This window comes from Sphaerodactylus townsendi, linkage group LG03 (genome assembly GCF_021028975.2).
Source record: "Sphaerodactylus townsendi isolate TG3544 linkage group LG03, MPM_Stown_v2.3, whole genome shotgun sequence".
Lineage (NCBI taxonomy): Eukaryota > Metazoa > Chordata > Lepidosauria > Squamata > Sphaerodactylidae > Sphaerodactylus > Sphaerodactylus townsendi.
Window position 1 is genome coordinate 139,721,918 of NC_059427.1, and position 22,989 is coordinate 139,744,906.

Here is a 22,989-nt window from a genome sequence, read left to right on the forward strand (position 1 = left end):
TTTTATAGACTTCTAATCGGGATCCCTCATAATGCCTCTCCTCTCCCAACTAAAAGAGTCTTCAAAACGCTTGTAGCCTTTCCTCATAAGGAAGGTGATCTAGCCCTTCGAATCATCCTCGTTGCTCTTCTCTGCACTTTTTCGAATTTCTCTTCAATATCCTTGTGCACTTGTGGTGACCAGAACTGAAATTGACAGTACTCCAAGTGTATCGCACCACGGCTTTATATAAGGGAGTACGACACTCTTTGCAGTTTTACATCAATTCCTTTCCTGATTATCCCTCAGCATAGAGTTTGCCTTTTTCACAGCCAGTTATACATTGAGTTTGACATTCCTGCCTTTGACCTATCAACCAAGACGCCTAAACCTCTTTCCCTATTCAGACTGATAGCACTCGACCCCTGTAGCGTGTATGTGAAGTTTGGGATTTTTTTGCCCCTATGTGCATCACTTTGCATTTTGCTACATTGAACTGCATTTGCCATTTCTTAGCCCAATTTTACCTAATTCTATCAAGGTCCGCTTTGGGAGCTCCAGAGAATCCTTTGGGAGCTCTCACCACCCTGGGAGATGCATAATTGGGTATCATTCTATAAAACTGGTTTACCACGCTACCCAACTTCCTACTTCAAGAGCATACTTCTGTCTTTGAGATTGTCAGATAATTTGAAATATACTTGCATATGTCAAATCACAAGCTCTGTTACAATTTTAAAGCCAAAGATTCTTGTGGCACTTCAAAGTAATTGATTTATTGAAGCAAAAGCATGATAAAATTGTAATGTTAGTTCTTTACAACATTCATATCCCTCCTTTCTCCCCAGTCAGGGCCAGGCAGCTAACAATTAAAATGACTTAATAAATTTGCAACCTAAAACTGATTTTAAGTATCCAGTGAAATTATTAACAATCTATTTTAGTTCTGTTGTGTAGCACTCAATTCGAGTTAGATAAATAAACACAGAACTAAAATGCATTGTTTTTTGTTGTTCTTAACTGCTGCTGTTGATATTAACTGCTGTTACTGTTCTTAACTGCTGCTGCTACCTTTCCTTGTGGTTCAAGGTGGCTTACAGTAAATCGACAACATTTTCAGTTAAAAATCAAAATAAAGTAACAAACCTCAAATCTATCCCTCCCTTAAAAGACAAAAACATAAAAGATGTAAAACAGAGGGCCACACATTAAAATGTAATCCAGGAAGGAAAGAACCCCAGATGGAGCTCAAAAAAACCCGCTGGTTATTGGGCGTTACAAATTAATATCCCTAGGGAGGGGTTCCATAATTTTGGTGCAGCAGCCAAGAACTCCTTCCTCGGGTTGATCTGCCTGTTGATGATGAGGGCCCTCAAAATCCTGGAGCCAGCACGGTAAGATTTACTGGCATTCAGACCTGAGTACCAGTTATTCTGTAAGTTCAGGCAGACCTAGGGTTGCCGGCCTCCAGGTGGGAGCTGGAATTGTCCCAGAATTACAACTAATCTCCAAACTACAGAGATTAGTTCCCCTGGGGGGAAATGGAGGCCAAATGAACGCCATGATATCACATCTTTGCTGAGCCTCCTCTCCTCTCCAAATACCCTTCTCCTCAGGATGCACCCACCAGGAATTTGAAAACCCAGAGTTGGTAACCCTAAGCTGATCTGACTGTTTGGTCCAGGAAAATTCTGCCTGGTCTGGCTGGCAACACTAATGGCCCTCTCTGTATTTAGATAAGAAAAAAGCAAAAGGAAGGAGGATGAGAATCTAATAAGGTGAGTCATGAGGCATTGTTTCACTGCTTCTGAACCAACAAGAGATTGTAAAGAACGATTGTGCAGGGCCCCAATATGTTTTGGAGGAAGAAAGGGTTTGTGTGTGTGTGTGTAGATCTGTGCTCCGCAATAGGAAATGCTTTATTAGCTGGGAGTGGTGGAGAAAAGCCAGGCAGGAAGAGGCAGTAATAAGAAACATTTTTAACTTCTCCCGCATTCACCGCTTGCCAAACCTCTGCTTTCGGGTGAGGGGAAAAGAGCAGAGGGGGGCTGGAAAGAGGATCCCCCCCCCTTTCAATTCATTGGCCTCTCTGACAGACTTCACCAGAGCTGAACGCCGACAAAATGAGAAGACACTGTTCCCATTAAGCTGGAAAAACTGAAGGAAGTTTGCACTAAAGTCACAAAGGAGACCCATGAATCCATTTCAAGCTGGTCTTCTGTGTGCTGTTCAGTCTATAAACAGATCTCTCTGAACAGTACTTCAAACTTTGGTACTGAGGAACATTTCTTATCCAGGACAGTGTTAGCCAAGGCCTGCTAAAAGCAGGATACTGGATACTGGATTTGGCCAGGCTGTGTGCTGTTTCACCTGCGAAGTCTCCTGGGTAAGTAGGAATTGGTGTTTCTTTCCTTCAACCTTTCTTGTTAGGGTGGAGGGGATGAAAGAAGGGGGAGTCTCTCAGGCAAGCTGGAAAAATATTTCAGATTCCTGGAAGCAGGCATGAAATCTTCAGCTCTTTATAGCAATAATGGAGAAAATTCCTAGGTACTAGCGTCAAATTCTTAGCAATTAGCATCTTGGATATTTTTTCAGGTCTGTTCCCCGAGCACTCTTCACAGACTGGATCATCTCCTGCTAAATAGCCGTTTCTTTGACAATATCAGTTCAGTGGGGGTTTCAGTTTTAAGGTTGCAGAAGCAAAATAAGTTCTTCAAGAAAAATGTGGAATTTATTAACAGAGGCTCGAGGCAGTTTACAAGCGAAAACCATAGTATATATGTTTTAAAGCCATTAAAAACAAGCTACGGGAAAACAAGGCCACCGTTTCCCATTATGGAAAATTTTTAACACTTTAAAAATCTGCCAGTATGGTTTCAATAAATGATTCCTCCAGTGGGAAATGGGGTCCTATGGATGGTTGACAGACCTCTATTAAGGACAGCTCAGCGCTGTATAGTTGAAGGAGATTACTATGTAGTGATTATTACTCTGCCCGCTGATTCGATTTAGGCATGTCTGTAACAAACCAATGTTTTATGGGAAGTGCCTACTTGCCGAATCCAGCTACAGACTGAGTGCTCGACCACAGACCCAAGGACCTGCCCCATAACCCACATCCCCTGTTTTCCTCATGACATTTCCACAGACTTGTAAATTGGCCCTGAAACTTGGATGATGAAAATTCTTTACTGTAGAATGTTTCCTACTCTTGTATATTGCAGACAGGAGAGAATGTTCATACTGTGTCATTTACTGTCAAGGCTTTTCGGATAACTGACGAAAGAACCCACCATTGTTATTAGACTGATACAGGAGGGCATGATAAAAGGAGCAGTACTTTGACAAAAGTTTACAGCCACACTTTGGAGGATACAATGCATAAGGTTGTGTGTTGGACTGTCATTTTCTTTGCTTTTCACAGGGAATCTTTATGTGGCATTTTAACTATCTCCTTAAACAGCTGTGTCTGAGATACGTATGTGTTATCTATTCGCCAAAACAAAATGGGCTGGGAATCCTACTCTGCTGAACATTTGCAAAATGGCAAGGAGGAGGGTGATGTGGCAGAAAAGTAGTGAATGGAAAGGAAATACTTATACTTTTCCATGTTGCTTTCCTCCCCAGTCTGCTTCTAACTTCTTTCAGACAGTTTTGCCCAAGTGTGGATTCTGGATTCATGATCATAGCTGCAGTTAAAAAACAGTGGCCAAGGGAGTGCAATCCTGAGGTGGAGGGTGAAACCCCTCAGGAAGCAGCATGATTCTGGCATCAGTGTAAATGCCACTTGTGCCAACGCAAGGGGCATGTATGCCACCACAGAAGCACTAACGCTGATCATGGGGAGCTGCATGGCTGCTCACCAGCGAAGTGCCAGTGCTGCTTTATCACCAGTGCATTCTCCGGCACAAGGTTTTATGGGTTCCATGCGGTAAGTAGCTTTTGAATGGCTTCCTGAGCCCTTTCAGCCTAGTGTAGTTCCATGGGGTAGGAGGAGCGTTCTGTCAGCTTGCTGGCCACAGCAGGCCTTTTTGGAGGCAGTATGGCTGCACTGTCCCCAACTGTGGTGTAACTAACACCCCTGATTATTGTACAGCCCAGCATCTCACCACCATCTTCTCACTACTCCACTTCAAATGATTTCCCCTGCCCCACTGAAAACCTGCCAAGCATGTAGTTGCAGCAGTAGTAAAAAATATTTGGTAGCCTCAATGTTAAATTTGTTTTACTCCTTCCCAGGAGGAAGGTGTTTTAAATCATCATAATCAATGGCTCTATAGGTAGAATTCTGCAGCTAATCTGGGAATCATAAGCTATAAGTTGAAAACCTCTGATCTACTGCTTCAGAATTCTACTGCTTCACTTTCCCCTCATTCTCTTCAAAAGAATTGCTCTAAAAACTACTCCTCTGAGGATGCGCACATTGCAGAGAAAAATCACCAGGATAAGAAATATGTCTGTCAAGGAGATTTGTCTGCAGTTACTGCTCTTCTCACTGAGGATAAGTGAGCTTCTGATGAGCCCCTGGATTCCCCAGGCACAATTTGAAAACCATTAGACTCCAAAAACAAAAGCACTGTATTACCCTAACAAAAATAACACAACACAATATACAAGATTTTGAGTTCCCCAGAACATTTCATCAGGCTGGTTGCTAAAAAAACAAACACCAAACTGGAGATGGTTCTCTCAGATCATGAACCTAAGGGTTCTTAATCTGCATCTTGTAATTTATATATAATGCTTTGCTGACTTTGATGGGCACAGAGTGTGGCTAGCAACCTATTATACACTTAGCATGCTAGGAACACAAAGCAAAAATTGAAGTCATCCAGTTGCAACCCTAACAACCACTACTTGATCATACAACTTTCTGATGCCAAACATCCATGCAAGTGCTAAAGGCTGAACAACGGTGGCTCGTCAGTTAATATAAGGAAACTATCCTGAGTGTTTTGTTGTACATAAAAGTCATGTTGCTCTCCCCACTGGAAATATCTTATTGAACAACTCTCAAGAGTCTTTGCACTGGATCCCCAAAATAAAAACTTTAGGCCAATGGTGAAACTAGCATACTTACAGCAAATCCTCAGTGTGTCTACTCAAAAGTAAGTCGGTTATGCTCAGTGGTGCTTGTCTGCAAGTAAGTGTGCATAGCCTGGAGCCTCAGTCTGCTGTTTTTGAAGTACTGAGTTTTCTTATGTTGTCAGATTATAAAACTATCTATTTCAGAACTTTAATCATAATATGTACTAGCGCAAAAATGTGTTTCTCATTCTTGCAACATAAGAGACATTTGCCGTTGCAACATAAGAGACATTTGCCGTTCATCAGAACAAAACTACACATTCCAGGGTTTTTTGACAAGTTGAATACTCCAAGTAAAGCTCCAAGGATGAATACATTTATGCCCTCCCTGAAGCCATTTTAGCTAATGAAAATTGTGGTGGGGGAAAGCCAGAAGTATCCCTTGAGCACTTTAAAAAGTGTCTGGGTGGGTGAATAATGTAACAGTTGCAGTGATGCCATGGTGGTAGTTCAATTCAATTCAATTCAACCTTTAATGGCATATAGTAGTTTGTTTCAAATGTTCAGCATTTCACAGATGAAACAGGGACAGGGCTATAGCAAAGAGCCTGAGGCCCTCCTATTCTATATTGCTCCAATTGCAGTACACTATATCCCTTTGTATTACTTGATTCTGCAATAGAAATGTCTGTTGAAAAAAACCACTGAAGTTCTTATGCATCTGAGCAGGCCACTTATTAACAGCAACAACTGTGGGTAAAGACAGGGGAATATAAGAAGAACATTGATGGACCAGATCACGAACCAGATCACGTATCAGATCTAGAAAGAGAAACGACTTAGGACCTTATATATGAATCACCAAATAAGATGGCTATCAGGAAAATATACAACCTACTTTTAGAATTTAAGACAGAGTCGAATTTAGTGAAGGATAATACGATACTCTGGGCAAGGAATCTCAGTAAAACCATACAAATGGAGACCTGGGAAAAACTCTGGAGAAATAACATCAAATTGACACTTTCTACTGAGATCAAAGAAAATAATGTGGTATCTAACTCCCTCACGATTAGCTAAGATGTACCAACACTGTTCACCTCTCTGTTGGAAGTGTGCGGAAAGAGATGGCACCTTCTTCCACTGTTGGTGGACTTGCTCTAAAATCATACAATTTTGGGACACAACACACAACATCATAGAATCCATATTAAATTACAAGTTTGAGAAACGACCTGACCTATACCTTCTATCGATCTGGGACTCTAATGATGTTATTCTACAAAGACTCAAAACACTTCTTTATTATTTAACGACAGCAGCAAGAGTAGTGATAGCCAGATATTTCAATATCACAAGAATTGCCATTCTATGACGAATGGTTGTTAAAGGTCTGAAGATTATGCAGAACAGTGGACAAACCGATTAACTTTAATACTACAATAAAATGCTCTTGATCCTTTTTATGAGCGATGGGATCCTTTTATTAGGCGAATTCATACATTCCTGGACCTTCAATATTAGAATCCTATTGTTATCCGTATGAAGCTTAAGAGTATTTATTTAACTTCTATTATTATTTTGTATCCATGCAGGTGTGCGGGTGAGCGTGTATACGTATGTATTTGGTACCGTGGTTTTATGTACCAGAATCTTTGTAAAATCACTACCTAAAAAATCGCCACCGCACATTAAAATCATGTGGCAGATCATATTCTGTTATTACTGGAACCACTTTAAGTCAGATTGTCTGCCAATTAATATGTATTCCTAAATGAAAAAATAATTAAAAGAGATTTTTTTTAAAAAAAAGATCTACAAAGCTTATGTGTGTGCTGTAAGGGCATGAAGGGAGCAGCCCTCTTTCTGCTCTTGGTTTTCAAGGTTCAGTAATGTGGATCTGTCCTACAAGGTTTAGTCTAATACCTTTTAAAAGCCATCTAAGGTAATGGTGATCAACAAACATTGTAGCAGGGAGTTCCACATGAGAATTATGGGACACTGGTTTCTGGCTTATGCTGTGATGTATCACCTTGAGGATAGAAAGATTAAAAAACAAATAACTTTTAAAATGTGACCTAGAATTTTCACCCTTTGTGATGATAAGTGGTAGACATTCTCTTGATTGTAAATCTAGCACACATGTTCACCTCATTCTCTTCCAGTCACTGAGTATACTCAATTGTAAGTGGCGGGAGGACTGTAGCTGTGGAAACTTATCTGGTGCCTTATCTTGAAACAAGGCCAAAAATTGCCATGAAAGTCACACGCTCGGGGGGAAAAAATTAGAAAAAGAATCAAGTCATGAGTGGGCATTAAAAAGCGGAACCAGCAAACAAGTTCGAGGTTTTAAAACCACAGCTTTTATGTAGCACTTCTCTAAAGGTTCAGAGACCTTAACGTTCATCATTCACACTGATTGTTCCAATAACCCAACAGGGAAGGCCTGGATAAATGGACACACTCACCATTTTACCTCTTATGGATGGGGTGATGGTTGGGGAGGCTGAGCAATTGGCTTGCCTGAGGATTTACAGTAAATGCATGTTTGAGAACTGAACTAAGGAACTCCCAACTGAAGCTCTTCATTGCCCTGCTACATCAGTCCTAAAATATAGGAAGTACAACAGCTTGGCAGTTTTTTTCTCTAAGAGTAAGCAAAAAAAATTAAGTGAAATGATTTAGAAGTCAGCTTGCGGTGAAGCAGTTAGTTGATTCCTTCAATATGTGGGCAGCTCACAACTGTCCCTAAACCACATTTATCATTGCAAACTTCTAGGGCCAAAATATTTATGAGACATGACTTTGGTGCCTTTGAGGCTATCAGGTAGCCACATCAGCATATGTCAAATGTTGCTAACAACTGCTTATCCAGAAAGCAATACCATTCTGTACTTAAAGCCCATTTTAGCTTAAAAGGCTGACAGTGCAAACATTAGCAGTGACACCTTTCTAACCCCATTGACTTTGATGCATAACTAGGATTTCATTGCAGGGCACAAAAGGGGGGCTGTGATGTGTGTGATGTATTTTTTAGTCTTCCAACCCTCCAGATCTCCCACTATTTGTGGTTACTAGGCTGGCAACCCTAATAAGACCATTGTAAACGGGGAACTGGTGACTGGCTGCTGTCATAAAAAGAACTGGGTTTTTCACTTGGATCCTCCCCATTGCTCAAGGATCCAGGATCCTGTAAACAGATCACTTGGATCAACTTTGGAAGAACCAGATCATCCCTTTCCCCATTTTGCCTTCTTTTTACATATTTTTAACCCTCTATTTCCCGCACTGATTGTATTCTTCTGTATAATCCCCCTCTGATCTTCCTGTATGAGTATCTGTGTGTTTAATTCCCCACCCACCTTCTTGCATATATATATGCATTCTTGGCTTCATCCCGTTGCAACCATTTTGAACCTGGCTGTAGTTCCTGTGGCAGTCATTTTGTAGTGGCATCCATCATCCTGCCTCAAAACTCCAAAAGGGTTAAAAGGGTTTTTCTACAGGATTAAAAACAGCTAGGAAGCCCTTCCTTAGGATTTCAAATTCTATTCGTACAACATAAATGAATGGGCTACCTGGGTGGATGAATAATGGAACAGTTGCAGTGATGCCATGGTGGTAGTTTGTTTTAAATCGTTCAACATTTCATAGATGAAACAGGAATAAGTGGCCGTAGCAAAGACCCGGAAGTTCCTCCTATTCTGCCACGTTCCACCAATTGTGGTACGCTACGCATCCCTTTCTGTCTCTGGCATTCCTGCAAATGTTTCGTACGCCAACCGCCTCTCAGAGCCGCCGTCAGCTTTAGGTTCAAATTAGTCTAAGAAAGCATACAGTCTATCATTATTAATAGCTCAAAATGAGCCTTGTCAGCAGGTGACGTGTAGACTGTGTAGCGCCTTCATGGTAATGAGCATTGTTAGATATGTGTCCTTCTTTTCTTCCATCATGAAACTTGAAGCAATGAGAGACCTGGAGGGTCTCTCATTGAGAAACTAACCAGACTCCAACCTGCTGAGCTTCAGCAAGCTTTTTGTGTTATACATACCTCCCAATCATGCCATGTGACCTTCTAAAAAGAAACATGAACTCTGATGAATGACATCTCCAGCAACTCACGTTGAAAATTTAATAAGGCTTTCTTCAAAGGCAAAAATCTGGACAAATATTTATCAGGGATGGGGATCAGATGGGGATCAGAACATAAGTGTTGTTATGAGTGAACAGACCGTTGGAGGGTATGTAAGTGTATACAGTGGAACCTCAGTTTTTGTCGTCAATTCGTCTAGGGAACCTTGGTGAAAACCAAAACCGACGAAAACTGAGGCTCCCATTGACAAGCAATGGAGCAGTAGAGGATCACCAGTTTTCACTGCAATTTTAGCGCACGCGCACTGGCGAAAATCGACGAAAAGTGAAGCACACAACGAAAACCGAGGTAAGATTTTCGCCAAAAGAATCGGTGAAAACCGAATCCAACGAAATCCGAAGGCGACGAAAACCAAGGTTCCACTGTACATACAATGATGACATTGGCATCTCTAACAGTGACTGTTCTTTCCTTGGAATGTTCTGTGGCAATGAGTTCCATGGACAACGTATTACTTGAAAAAGTGTCTTGAACACATAAAGCTTTCTGATACTTTAGACAATCAAGGCCAGTATTTCTACTGAGACTGGCAGCAGCTCTCCAGGGTCTCAAGCAGAGATCTTTACAACCTGGGGCCTTTCCCCACTTACCTTAAGCCCTGCGCTACTCTCCTCAAGTAGTGCGGGGTCCCCCTGCACTCCCCACGACAGGGGCAGCGACAGCGAAGCCGCCCCGCCGCTGCCACTGTCGCGCCCCCTCAGTGCACGGCATCCCTGGCGCTGGAGAAAACGGCGCCTTTTGATGACCCCGCGCAGAGCGGGGGGTCGTGGGGACACCCAGGAGCACAGCATAGGGGGGATCTTTGTGAGTGGGGAAACGCCCCTGGTCCTTTTAACCGGGGATTGAACCTGGGACCTTACATATGCTGAGCAGATGCTCTGCCGCTGAGCCACAGCTTCCACCCCAGCAAATATCTACTGGTTTTGTTCCCAGCTTCATCCTTGTGAATTTTATCCATCGTCTTGTCTTGACAGAGAGCAGAATACCAGTTTCCTTCTTACTGTTCACTGTATGAGAAGAGACAGCCCAATGTTTCCCTCATTTTTGGAACAGATTTATAGGATGACCTGACTTCATAATTTCTAAGTCTCTTCCCAAGAGAATATGGAAAGCAGTAGACATGAGGCGCCTCTTTGGTATATCCCTCAGAGACTTAGACGCAGACAGCATCTCTGAGAATTGGAACTCTGGCTGGTTGTGAAATGAGGAGGTCACAGGTTAACTCTGCAATGGGCAGGGGAGTCTAGGAAGTCTGGGAAACAGCTGGAGCAGAGGGAGGCCCATAGCTAGCCAAGAGCAAGAAACAGAACCAAGAAACAGAGTGGGAGGGAGTGCAACATACTAACCTTCCAAAGCAATTTCATTCTGAAGAGCTAGATAAATATTATTATTACAGTTTGTGGGGGAAATGTGGTCTATTCTGTTCTAATGCATCTTTCCCATTGCCTTCTCCATACCGAACTGCATGTCTGAGTTGTTCTTTGGGTACAAGTGAGCAGTTTCCATTAGTTTCCATTACCAAGGCTTCCAGAGCAACATCACATTTTCAGCTAGGTCAGTAGCCTTCAACCCACTTGAGCTCATAGGTGTGGTTTCCATTCATCCTGTCATATGACTCTGGTGCCATGTGACAGAAAGTTGTAGCACAGTGCCATGTGACAGAAAGTTGTAGCACAGTGGGTCCATGCTGCCACCTGAATGTTCAAAGGGGGTTCCAGGCATAGAAAGCTTGAAGACCACTGTGCTAGGTTCTTCTACTGAGGGCAGGTAATAGAATCTTCCTATAAGGTTAGTAGGGAAAAGTACGATGGCATAATGCTGGCTCCTGGATCTTTACCTCCAAGTTGAAGAACTCTAGCCACTAGTGGATAGCCTGTTGATTGCGAACATGGTTAACTTGGATGGTTCTGAACAAAGCTGACCAGAGTCCAGTGCACATTTCCTGCCAGTAAGTCCTAATGAACACATTGGGGTTTATTTCCGAGTAGACCTGATCCATAACACCACAGTTTTAGATGTGTCTACTCATACCTAAGTTCCACTATGTTCAATGGCATTATGTGCTGTACTGTCTGTGGATGGTTACAGGTGTTAATGATAAAAATTTATATGTCTTCAAATAGATATAACATGACACTGTAAGTTTAACTGTAAGTAGACATCATGAAAGGCAAAACCTTTTGGCTGAACATTGGTTATTTATGCTGGTTCTTTTGGTAATGGATAATATTTTACTTAACTGTTGTATATATGTCATTTTCATATTGGGAGACTGCTTTAACATTTTGATGAAAAGTTGAATAAAATATATATTTACAGTTTCCGGTTGGCAGAGTTGCCAACAACCTGGGGGGGGAGGGGGAGGTCCTGCCCCTTTAACTTGGGCAAATAGGACGTTTATCCTTACCTGAAGAGCCTAAGTTGGCCTGATCAATCTTGTCAGATTTCAGAAGCTCAGCAGGGCTGATCCTGGTAAATATTTGAATGGGAGACCTCTAAGGAATAGCAGAGTCCTGATGTGGAGGTGGGCAGTGGCAAACCACCTCTGAAATTTATTTATTTTTGCCCTGAAAACCCTTTTAGGGGGCGCCATAAGTCAAATGTGAGTTGACAGGAGTTTTTTTAATGGAATGTTATTTACTTCCATACCATGAGAGCCTCAATTCCCCATTTCCACACATTACGCTTCTGTTAAAGGAACAGCATTTTTGCAGTCCTCTTGGCAACTCTAAATATATTGAATGAATTCCATCATAAAATCTGGTGCTCACAGGATGCCTTTTGTAAACCATCTTTCTCATGTAGACAAGAAAATATTGCAGTCTATCTGATTATGAAGTGGGTAGCTCCATGCTGATAGTGAAATCCATTAACAAGGGCATTCACAAAGGCAGGGGTCCCCTCAACTCTAAATTCATACAAACTGTGTGAAATGTGAAGGACAGTCAGGCAGACTATATCGCAGGTTATCCTAAATATGACTGGTACAACTGTAATGTTAATTTGCAGATCAGAAACCAGCTCTGAGAATACCTAATCCCTTTCTCTTTCAGCGCAAATTCTTCCTCCCTCGATTTATCAACCTTAATTGTGATTTAGCATTACTCTACCTTAATGAGAACCAGATGCTGTCTTTCTCAAGGTTTACAAACCTACTTTATACTTTGCATCAAATGTTGGTTATGAAGGGAACCTTGGTTAATATTGACCATGGTTAGCATCAGTGCAGATGTAACATTGGCTGTCAAGGGAAGGAAGGGTGGAATTTGTGCTGGAGGAAAGGGAGAGCTTTTACTCTTGATGCCGGCATCTAATTTTCAGGGGGCCAGCATTACATCTTCATCTGATCTCCCTATCTGTGGGGCCAATGTTATTTGTAGCCTCTGTTTCCCCTCCACGATCAACAACAAAAGCAAGCTGCTTGGGGGGAGTTCGTGGCCCTGCGAGGCGGCCGTATGGCTGGAGCCGTGCTGTTTTTGTCTTGGTCTGATAGATATTTGCAGGCTTGTAACTCTCTGTGTTTGCATGTTTCTATTTCCCTCCATCAACAGAATCTAAACAATCTTGATTCCTGTCCCGGCTGCAACACCCTGGCTACATGCTGGAATTCTTGAATAGCAGGAAACCGGGGCTTGGCTTGTTTGTGCTAGGAATCTGTGGACGCTGCAGAACAAAATAATCTTGGACTCACAAGGCCCAAAACTTGTACAATTAAAAAGGGGGAAGTTGCAGGAATTGAAAGGCAAACAGGTGAGATAAAGACTCTATAGTGAGTTAGCTTCACATTTCTATTTTCACAGAGAAATGAAGAAACAAGCCCCCCCAAAACCTCATCTTATTAGAGGACCAGCTCGAACATTTTTGGATTCCTGTGAAGAGAGCATTAAAAAAAATGTCATTGATAAGCCTGCTACAACTTTCCCTCCCCCTGGATTTAGTTTCAGAAATCAACAGCTGGCCTCAGTTTATGGAGTTAGAGTATCTTGGAACAAAGCCGAGCAGTGTAGCACAAGAGAGGATCCATCCTCACAGTAATAGCACAGAGCCAACTTTAGTGACTCATCCTATCAAAAACCAAGATTAGAAACCCATCTCTTACATTTGAAGGGGGAAAAAAGCTAAAATGCAATACCTAACATTCAACATCGGTTGCAGACAAGTTCAGAGCACTTCCTTCTATATCAGAGCCACATTTACTACACTTTCCAGTGCACCCTCTGTAGAAAGGAGTTAGCTGTAATAGGAGTTAGCATGTGGAGTGAACATAAAGCAGCTGCCCTTCAAAACCCTCTTTTCCTGTGCTGTTGTTTGTCTGCTAACCAGGTGCTGTAGGAAATGGGTTACCAGCAAGTTCCTTTGTTACAGAAAGAAACTATAACCATCCAGGTTGCCTGGTCTTGGGTCTCATAGAGGCTTTCCCCACTACAGAAGGGAGCTAAGGTCGACTTGGTTCCGTTCAGTGGAGGGCAATATCAGGCTGTCCCCACAGCAAATTAGTTGGCCCTCTGGAACTGAGCTAAGTGTGTGGGATCATCATGGTGCCTGTTTTGCTCCTTGATCGTGATTGGCGCTTGTGTTACAGGGAAACGGGAGTGTTCTTTTTTTTTTTACAGTTTTTACAGTTTACAGTTACATACGCTTTCTACCCGCCACGACTCTCCCGTTCTGCGCATGCCACAAAAGCGGCTCGTGATTGGTTGAATGGATGAGGTGTCGTTTCGATGCTTCCCCACTTCAAAGTGGTGTCGACCTTGTTCTGGCAGAAAAGTGTAGTTCATAACTGCGACAAGGATGTCACAGTTCTGAGGGGGGGAGGAACTGAGACAAAACAATGTTGAGCTCGGTGGCAGTGGGGATTCACTGAGGCGAACCTAGGTAGAAACCAGTTCAACTCTGTCAGTGGGGAAAGCCCCTTAGTGATGTGAGCAGTCAGTGAGACTTTAAGAGCCAAGTGCTCTGCAGAAATTTGATGTGCATTCAGCATTCAGTCTGAGACCAGCGTATCTGCAGGACTGCCTCTCCCAATATACCCCCAGAGTGCATCACACTCCACTCATAACAACCTGCAGGAGATCTCTGGCCTGAAAGTTGTCTGGCTGTCCACGACCAGGACTAGAAACTTTTCAGCTCCATCCCTGGCCTGGTGGAACACTCTGTCTGACAACACCAGGGTCCTATAGAACCTATCACAGTTCTGTAGAGTCTGTAAAGCAAAGTTGTTCCATCAGGCCCATGGCTGAGGACAGCAGTGGTAGTCCATCTAATCGGCCTTTCCTCTTTTTATGTCGTTTATGTTCTTTTTATGTTTTATGTTCTTTATTGGTTTTATATTTGTTATCAGGGTTATTGGTTTTATATTTGTCAGGGTTAAAAAAAGGAAAGGCAGCATATTGTGGGTATTGCAGTTTTAAAACTTTATGTTTAATTATATAACTTTAATTGTATATATTATTGGGTACTGCTGTGAGCCCCTCTCGTTGGGGAAGAATGATGTATAAATTGAATAATTAAATTAAAATTTAAAAAAATTAAATTAAAGTGGGTGCTTTCCCACTTTATTTAGTTTTACTTATGTTATCTGTAGGGTTGTAGCTTAAAAGTAAGCCAACATTTTTGTCACTTTTCCATGCCATCCGAGTCAAAAATCTGGACACGCCACCAAATCATGTATGTGTCACATGGGAAAGGACATTAGGCCTTTGACCCACCCTTTGACCCAAGTCAGAAAAAAATGGTAGCAGAGCTTGGGTTAGGATGGTGGAAAGAACATGCTACAAGGAAAGACACACATCAGAGGCCCTTGATCTTTTGCAAATAGTTGATTTGCTGAGAAATCCTGCTGATGACCCTAACAACAGAGTTTTAGTGAAATCAGTCTCGCCTCCTTGTCAGACTTCTATGGCATCCCTACTATGTATATTTCCCTTTCTGTGTGTGTTTAATAAACACTGTGTGCACAATGCATTTTGGCAAGACAAATATGTTACCAGACCGACCCATGGTGGTAGGTTTGTGGAACCCTGTTTTAAAGACAGCTGTGTCTCTACCCATCTCTGCCAACCCTTGGGGTGCCTAGCAGCGCAGTGGCAAAATGGGGAGTCCATTCTCTGCAATGGCTCAGTGAACCCATAAGGACATACGGTCAGTAAAACCTTGCCCTCATCCACCTTTGCCATGAAAAGCACCCATCTCACACCCTTCCTGACAGGATTAACAGAGCACAGTGACCCTGCCCTGGAGAAAGTTCCCATCTCCAGCCCTTGAGTGGAGATTGCCTACTCAGTATTGTATTAACCTAATGCTTCTTTCTCTGACTAATACCTTTAACAACCACCTCATTTGCATTGCCATTGTTCTTTAGATGTAATTTCATCAGCTACCTCCCCTCCTAGCAAGCACTCCCAAACTTAGAACATCAAGCTGATGCCTCAACCCATTAACAACCCAAACATGAAGGTTGATGTCTGTCTCTTGACTTTCCCCAGAAAGGCAGAACTCTTCTTTGTCCTGGGAGATTAAGGGTCACTTTGCATAACCCCGAGGGTTCCTTTTTCCCTAAAAGAAACACCCTCTCCCAGTGTCTGTGATATTGTTACACAACGTGTTCTTCCAGAGTTAAGTGTCGGTCACTCAGTTCTGTTTGTTGGACCATTCTGCTCCAAGATCAGGTGACCCTTATTTCCCTGATTCCTTCATCTATTCCAGATCTATCCCCTCACAACTGCTTATATCTTAGGACTGTGTGTGTGTGTTCCGCTGCCTTGACTAATTTGTACTTGTGTGCCCCCATTGTCCCTAACTAAAATTGTTAAACTTTATTTGCTCTCCTGAAGAGTTTCTTGCAAAAGCTGACTTTCGTAGAACAATAGGCAAACAAGATCTCAAGCTTGCCCAACCTTTTGCTATGCCAAGAAAGAATCTGCTTTCTCTAATTCTCGGTTCTAAAAGGGGAGAGACTCCCACCACTTTGGGTTAACAAATACTGTGATAATGTGAGTATGAAAAGGGAATGTTGCAATCTTTATTATTAACGAACTGTTTTGTTTTTACAGAGAAAAAATGTTGCCAGGGCCTATCTTGGGTCTTTTCTTGGCTATGCTGAGCATCCCAAGAACTACTGGTAAGAAACAACTGGAGTTGACTGTGCAGGAGTTGTAGAGGAATGCTTCTAGAATAGTGCCATTTGGGGATGCATTGACAAAGCACTGTGTGCAATCACTATGTACACTGATGCATTACAGAGCATTAATTCACAGCTGGAGTAATGGGTCCAGTTTCATGGGGAGGGGAGAACCATGTATGCTGTTCTGAGTTCCTTTGGAGAAAGGCAAACAAGCCGTCAACAGTCATCACAACTTAAAAAGTACACATGCCAACAAGAAGCAACATGGAAAACAGCAAGCCATAGTGGTAGAAAAGGACTTGGGTTGTTTAACATATGCATAGGGCACATGTAAAACAAGGAGGCATGATCGCAGAAGGAAAAATGACATCCTGATTTAAAATATTCTAATACAGAAACAAAAACCAACAAAAATGTGTTGGGACCAATCAAAGTGACACAAAACAGTGTGCAAGCTTTCAAATGCTCTAGTAAGAAAAAAAGCCCAAGGAAACCATAATGTATTGGAATCTCCTTCAGTGTCCCTGCGAAGGGAGAAAAAAGGTCATGTTTCAACAGCATAAATGCCCTATATTCAAGTGCATAAATGGCCTATATATCTGAATCACATTTATTTCCTGCCTTTCCTCTAGGGCCGTGGTGGCGAACCTATGGCACTCCAGATGTTCATGGACTACAATTCCCATCAGCTGATGGGAATTGTAGTCCATGAACATCTGGAGTACCATAGGTTCACCACCACTTCTCTAGGGAGCAGAAGGGAGAATACATTGGATTCTCAGACAGTCTCTCACTGACTGGAATCTGACTTTATCAAAACTTCTTTAACAGGGGTCTGAGGGCCCACTCCTTGAGGCCCCTTCCCTTTTTGCTGTGGAAGAGCAGAGGCTGCCTCCCTCCCTCCCTCCCTCCCTCCCTCCATACATTTATTTATTTATTTATATTTATTATTCGACGTATAAACCACCCTTCCCCACAGGGCTCAGGGCAGTGAACAACAGTAATAATGAAACAATACGAATACATTTAAGCCCAAACACTGAGAAATATCTTGACTGTGGCCTAGTTCAGTGGGGTTGGGTGGGCAGCTAGCGACCAAAAGGTAAAGTCTGAACTCACATAAGCTTCTGCCTCAGAACTAATCAGTGGGGCTAAAGACAATCCTAGCAGCTCTGGGTCTCCAGATACAAGCCTACAGTGTGGATGGAGATTGAGACTGGCCTTAAAGGAGAGATGCCGCTCAGCAAGATTAGCATAGAGGGGTGACATGCAAGGGGAGGGGAGGAAGTGAGGGGTGGCATGCAAGGGAGGGAAGAAGAGGGGAGGGGGCCCAGCATCTGGACCTTGCCCACCCACCCTAGTAGAGGGAGGGAGAGGGGAAGGGAGGGAGGGGTGGCATGCAAGGGTAGGGGAGGGAGTGAGGGGTAGATCACATTGTTGTGATGGTGTTATTTGCTGCATTGAATTTTAATTTAATGTATTATTGTTTTTAGATGGTTTATATATCCTATTGGATTAATTGAATTGTTATGTGGTTGTTTGGGTTGTTGTGAGCCACCTAGAGCCCTTTGGGGATGAGGCAGCCTATATAATCGAATAAACAAACAAACAAACAAATACATAAAAGTTCTGTGAAACAACCTCTTCTCCTTTCTATCATCTCCAGGTACGCTGTCCTGCATTTGTGAGAATCAAGGGTGTGCATACAACACTTGCTCAGGAGAGGCATGTTTTGTAAGCAAACATCTGGAGGAAGGTGTCCTCATCACCAGGAAAGGATGCATAGACCCCAGGTCTCTGAATTGTCTAGGCGACATCACAGAGAACTATGGCACAATATGCTGCTTGTCCAAAATGTGCAACATGAATCTCGATGTCCAGCTGGCAGGTACTTTTGCACCTTCTGATGCAAGGGTCATGCCAAGGAAGGAGAAAGAAGATGATGTTTCTTGTGGTTTCTTGTACACAAAAGATCCCTAAACAAGAATGAGGCATTGCAGTGCACTTACCTCTTCCACACCTGCTTGGGCAAAACTGAAGGCCACAGCAGTTCTTAAGCTTTTTGTTATAGGAACCCAGTTATCATAGAATCTTAGAGTTGGAAGAGACCCCAAGGGCCATCAAGTCCAACCCCCAGCAATGCAGGAACACATAAACAAAGTATTTCTGACAGATGGCTATCCAGCCTCTCTTTGAAAACCTCCAAAGGAGGAGACTCCACCACACTCTGAGATAGTGCATTCCACTGTCGAACAGCCCTTACTGTCAGGAAGTTTTCCCTGGTGCTGAGGTGGAAACTCTTTCCCTTCACCTTGAACCCATTACTCCTGGTCCTAGTCTCTGGAGCAGCAGAAAACAAGCTTGCTCCCTCACCAATGATGACTTGTGATTGTTTGGAAAACTGAAACGGGAAATTCACAGAATCTGTTACCCTTCCTCTTATAACACTGTATCAGTATAATGATATGAAACTGCTGATTTCTTTTTTAAATTGAAAAGCCCCAGTAGACCAGCTGAGGGCAGATGGCTACTGCTGAGAATCTAGGGTTGGGAAACTGAAACCTGCCATGGGGAAACCTCATTGCCACTGTGCTGTATCAGCAGAGTTGCACCAGCAATTGGGAAACCACACAAGCTTGTTCCTACATAGTAACTTCCTGGATTAGTAGCCGTGTAGACAGCAGTAAGACACCAGAGAACATTCATAAGATAATCATAACGACAGTCCAATTCTGGCAACATAGTCCTGGTTATTTATGTTTTTATTACCAGTATTAGCATAGAAGCCCTGCATGAAGCTGGCGAACAAAATCATAGGCAGAGGCGTAGCTCCAAGGGGACAGGGGGCGTGATGCACCAGGCGCTTGGCCCTGTGGGTGTGTGTAGGGGGCAGGGCATTCCAGGACAGGGCAGGGGATGCACCAGTGCACCGAGTGCTTTTCCCCCTTGCTATGCCTTTGATCATAGGTGAATGAAAGAAATGCTCATGTTGCTCAGCTGACGTGCCCATAGCATTGTTGTACTGGCCATGTTCAAAGCCACACCTTTCCATTCCTGCCCTGCCTTCCAGCTCCCTCTTGGGAGAAAAAGAAAGGCCTGTCCCAGCATAGATGTACGTTATCTTCAACCAGGAAGTGCAAGTTGGCTCTCAGGGATCTCTTTCAAGTAACCAGAATCCTTAAAGTGAAACACTGAGCTCACAGTGTTGATGAAGAACCTCCTGGGAACAGTGGAGCAACAATATCACTGTATGCCATTTATCAGCCATCCTAAGCTTACAGTTGAAAAGGGCTATATGAATTAATACAAGCAAAAGATGTAGCACAGCACCTGTGAGGATACATTGTTCATCAGGAAACAGCACTAACCAAATGTCTTTCTTTTCTTTTCCTTTAATCAGAGAAAGAACTGTCAGAAAATGCCCAATCCCATCAGAAACTTCTCCTGCTTATTCTGGTTCCACTGTTTGGCACTTTGATCCTTGGTTTATTGATTGGGCTGTTTGTATGGAAAGTGGTCCAGAGTCGCCGGAGACAAATCCTTCTAGAGTCAGATGAATGGAGGGACATGGAGGACTCCATATTAAAGGCATCTGTGACTGGTGACAGTACCTTGGAAGTAAGTAGGTGTCAGCAATACCTTCTGGAATGGAATTTCACCTGAGACCACAAACTCTACTATATTTTGGTGTGTGTGTGTGTGTGTTTTAATGGGTCTCTGACTTCCTAAAAGTCCTTAAAAAAGAAAGCAGGAAGATACTACCAACAGACTAGTCAACAGCTCCAGGTTTTGGGGAAATCTTTCCACATAGTGGTGATTCTGTGTGTCATTGCTGCTCCCACTTGGGAGCAATGCTTATGCAAAGGGAACCACCCTTTCTGAAGGGAAGGGAGCCACTTGGCCAAGCAGGCAGATGCAACAGCCAAGCTGAAAGAAAAACGGTGAGCTTCTGGGTAGCTCTGTAGGGAGGATCTCTGCAAGGTGGACTAGAGGGTGTGGGAACTGGGTCTTGCCCCAGGAAGATGAGAATGAACCACCCACAAGACTGAACTTTTTCAGTCCACAAAGACTGAAGACTTTTGGGGTCTAGTTGGCAACATGATTATCAGACAGAAAAAGGGGTTGGCAGTAGGGCTAGAACCCATGCATCCTGTTCCACACAGTAATAATCTTACTGCACAAGCTCACAAAAAAGGAAAACATAATGGGACACTTGTAGCGTCTCTTACTGTAATGGTTTAAAATGTTGTGGGTGTTTCTTTAAATGAGAGGTAAGTTGTACAAAAAAGGGGATGAAAGAGTGAGTTGAAAGGTTGACCCTTGAGAGAGGCTGTGAAAGGATTTTGTTTTGAGAGAGTGGGAGAGTCAGGTGGGGAAAAAACAGTGAGAAAGGGCCAAAGCAAACAGAGAACAGTATTGTTGAAGGCTTTCATGGCCAGATTCAACTGGTTGTTTTCCAGGCTGTGTGGCCGTGGTCTGGTAGATCTTGTTCCTGACATTTCGCCTGCATCTGTGGCTGGCATCTTCAGAGGTGTATCACAGAGAGAAGTCTGTTACACACTGGACACAAAAATGCAAACTCACCCTGCCTAAAGTTTAGGACAGATTCATGGGAGGTGTGGGTCGTAAGATCTTTCCCAAGGGAGTTGTGACAGCAAAAATCAAAGCAAAACAAAAACAAACCCCCTCCCACACTGTTCTAATCTCTCTCTCTCTCTCTCTCTCTCTCTCTCTCTCTCTCTCTCTCTCTCTCTCTCATGTCTTCTCCCTTATACCCAAATATGTGCAATGGTATAAAAATTACATTGGGCTTAAAGTTCCTCCATCTTAATTTGGAGTTTTGCCAAGGAAATGGATTTACCATATTAATCAAGGCAGGTGTACAACAGGTACTGTCAAAAGTAACATTTCCGAAATAAAACCTAATCTAGAGGTTTTATAGCCAAACTAAACTTTGAGCTTGCCAGTTGAATTATTTTTGAAGTTTTTGGAATTGTTATCAGTGAATGAAAGACAGAATTTTATGTTATAGGCTAATGGATTTAGCAACTCTCCTATCTCATGCAGCTAAGATAGGATTGCACTCCCAGCAGGTTCATTTCAGCCATGTTATGATCTCTACCTCACTTTCTGTTCTCCATAGTTTTACCACTTTTCCCATTTTGTCTCCAGGGCTGGATGAATGATGACTGCACCACTGGCAGTGGCTCTGGACTTCCCTTCCTTGTCCAAAGAACGGTTGCTCGGCAGATTACTCTGGTTGAATGTGTAGGTAAGGCAAAATCCAATGTGTGTCTTGGACAGAGGCAGATTTGTCTAAAATCTGACAGGTGATAATGTAAGACAGGGTTACATAGATTCATAGGGGACAGGTCAGCCAGTGGCTATTTGTAAAGGGAACCTTCACTTTCCAGTGGCAACAAATCTCTTCATACTAGTGGTAGGAGGCAGATCAGAGGAAAGCCCTGGACAATATTCCCTGTTCGCTCGCCTTCCAGGACACTGTGCAATTTAGGGTACTGGACTAGCTGGACCACTGGTCCGATCCAGCAGGCCTCTTTTAATGTCCTTCTTTTTAGCTCTCTGACAGACTTCAGAGTTTGAAACCTTCGCTCCGGTATTACCCATTAGAAGCTGGCTGAGCAGACCAATGATATGTGCCTGTTTCTGGAAGACTGCTCACACTGTGCATGCGCAGAGAATATTTGCATGTGGGGAGAATTCAACCTTTCCCCTTCCACCGTCTGAAGTGATGCAGTCCAGCTAAAGATTATTTCGTCAGCCTGTTAATCATGTGACTCAATCTGAGCCATCTTAAGCCATCATGGGAGGCAGAGGGGGACATTGGTGCCTTGACTGATCTGGCTTGGCCTTGACTGATCTGGCTTAACCCGTAATTTCAGCTCTGTCCATAATATCTTTTGCTAGAGCCAGATAAAGGAAATTAACCTGACTGAAGCTTTTGGTGGCCTTTTCTTTTCTTCACCCCATGGGTGATTTCTCCTGATGGCGAGTGAACTGTCTGAATAGTTGGTCACAAGCAACAGCTGCCAGTTTTGCATACATATTAGGTTGGAAGGCCTTCAAGGAGTTCAGTCATTTCACACCACCTCTTACCAGAAGGCAAAGATTCCTTACTTTTTGCAATTTTTGAGAGCTGGGCGGTTTCATTAGAGGAAAAGTCCAGGATGGCCTTCCATCATTCACTCAGGCAGAAGTGGACCATTCATCTATTATGCCGCAGTCCCAGAGGCGTAGTAAGGGAGAAAAACACCCAGTGCACCGGTGCATCCTCTGCCCCCGCCCTGGAACACCCCAGTCCCGCCATGCCATGCCCCCACCATGCCCCCAGAACGTCCTTGCCACACCACTACTGGGGTGTGTGCCCGGTGCGTCGCCCCCCTCCCGCTCCATTGGAGCTACACCTCTGCACAGTCCATGCCTGTGCTATCACTGGAATATATACTGACATGCTTTAAGTATATGATTGTACGATTGTATTCTACTTACAAAACTCCAGAAAGAGATTGACTTTTTTAGTGGAAAGACAGGATAGAAATATATTTTTCCCATCAAGTCACATGTAACTATTGGCAACTGCTGATGGGGTTTTCAAGGCAAAAGCAGTTCAGAGGTGGTTTGCCATTGCCTGCCTCCATGTTACAACCCTGGAACTCCTTGGAGGTCTCCCATCGAAATACTTGCC

General features: G+C 43.2%; 1 protein-coding gene across 2 annotated transcripts in view; it reads left to right on the forward strand.

Moving 5' to 3' along the window:
• The first annotated feature begins 1,983 nt into the window (after positions 1–1,983).
• ACVRL1 (activin A receptor like type 1) overlaps positions 1,984–22,989 on the forward strand; it is a 48,697-nt gene continuing 27,691 nt past the window's right edge. Inside the window, exons 1-6 of one of the 2 annotated variants that reach the window (XM_048491156.1) lie at positions 1,984–2,365; positions 12,712–12,910; positions 16,213–16,280; positions 17,950–18,171; positions 19,684–19,901; positions 21,456–21,555. In XM_048491156.1, the coding sequence (XP_048347113.1) occupies positions 16,220–16,280; positions 17,950–18,171; positions 19,684–19,901; positions 21,456–21,555 (601 nt within the window). In that variant the 5' untranslated portion in view covers positions 1,984–2,365; positions 12,712–12,910; positions 16,213–16,219. The remainder of the gene's footprint in view (positions 2,366–12,711; positions 12,911–16,212; positions 16,281–17,949; positions 18,172–19,683; positions 19,902–21,455; positions 21,556–22,989) is intronic. The other variant, XM_048491157.1, reaches the window with a different exon arrangement.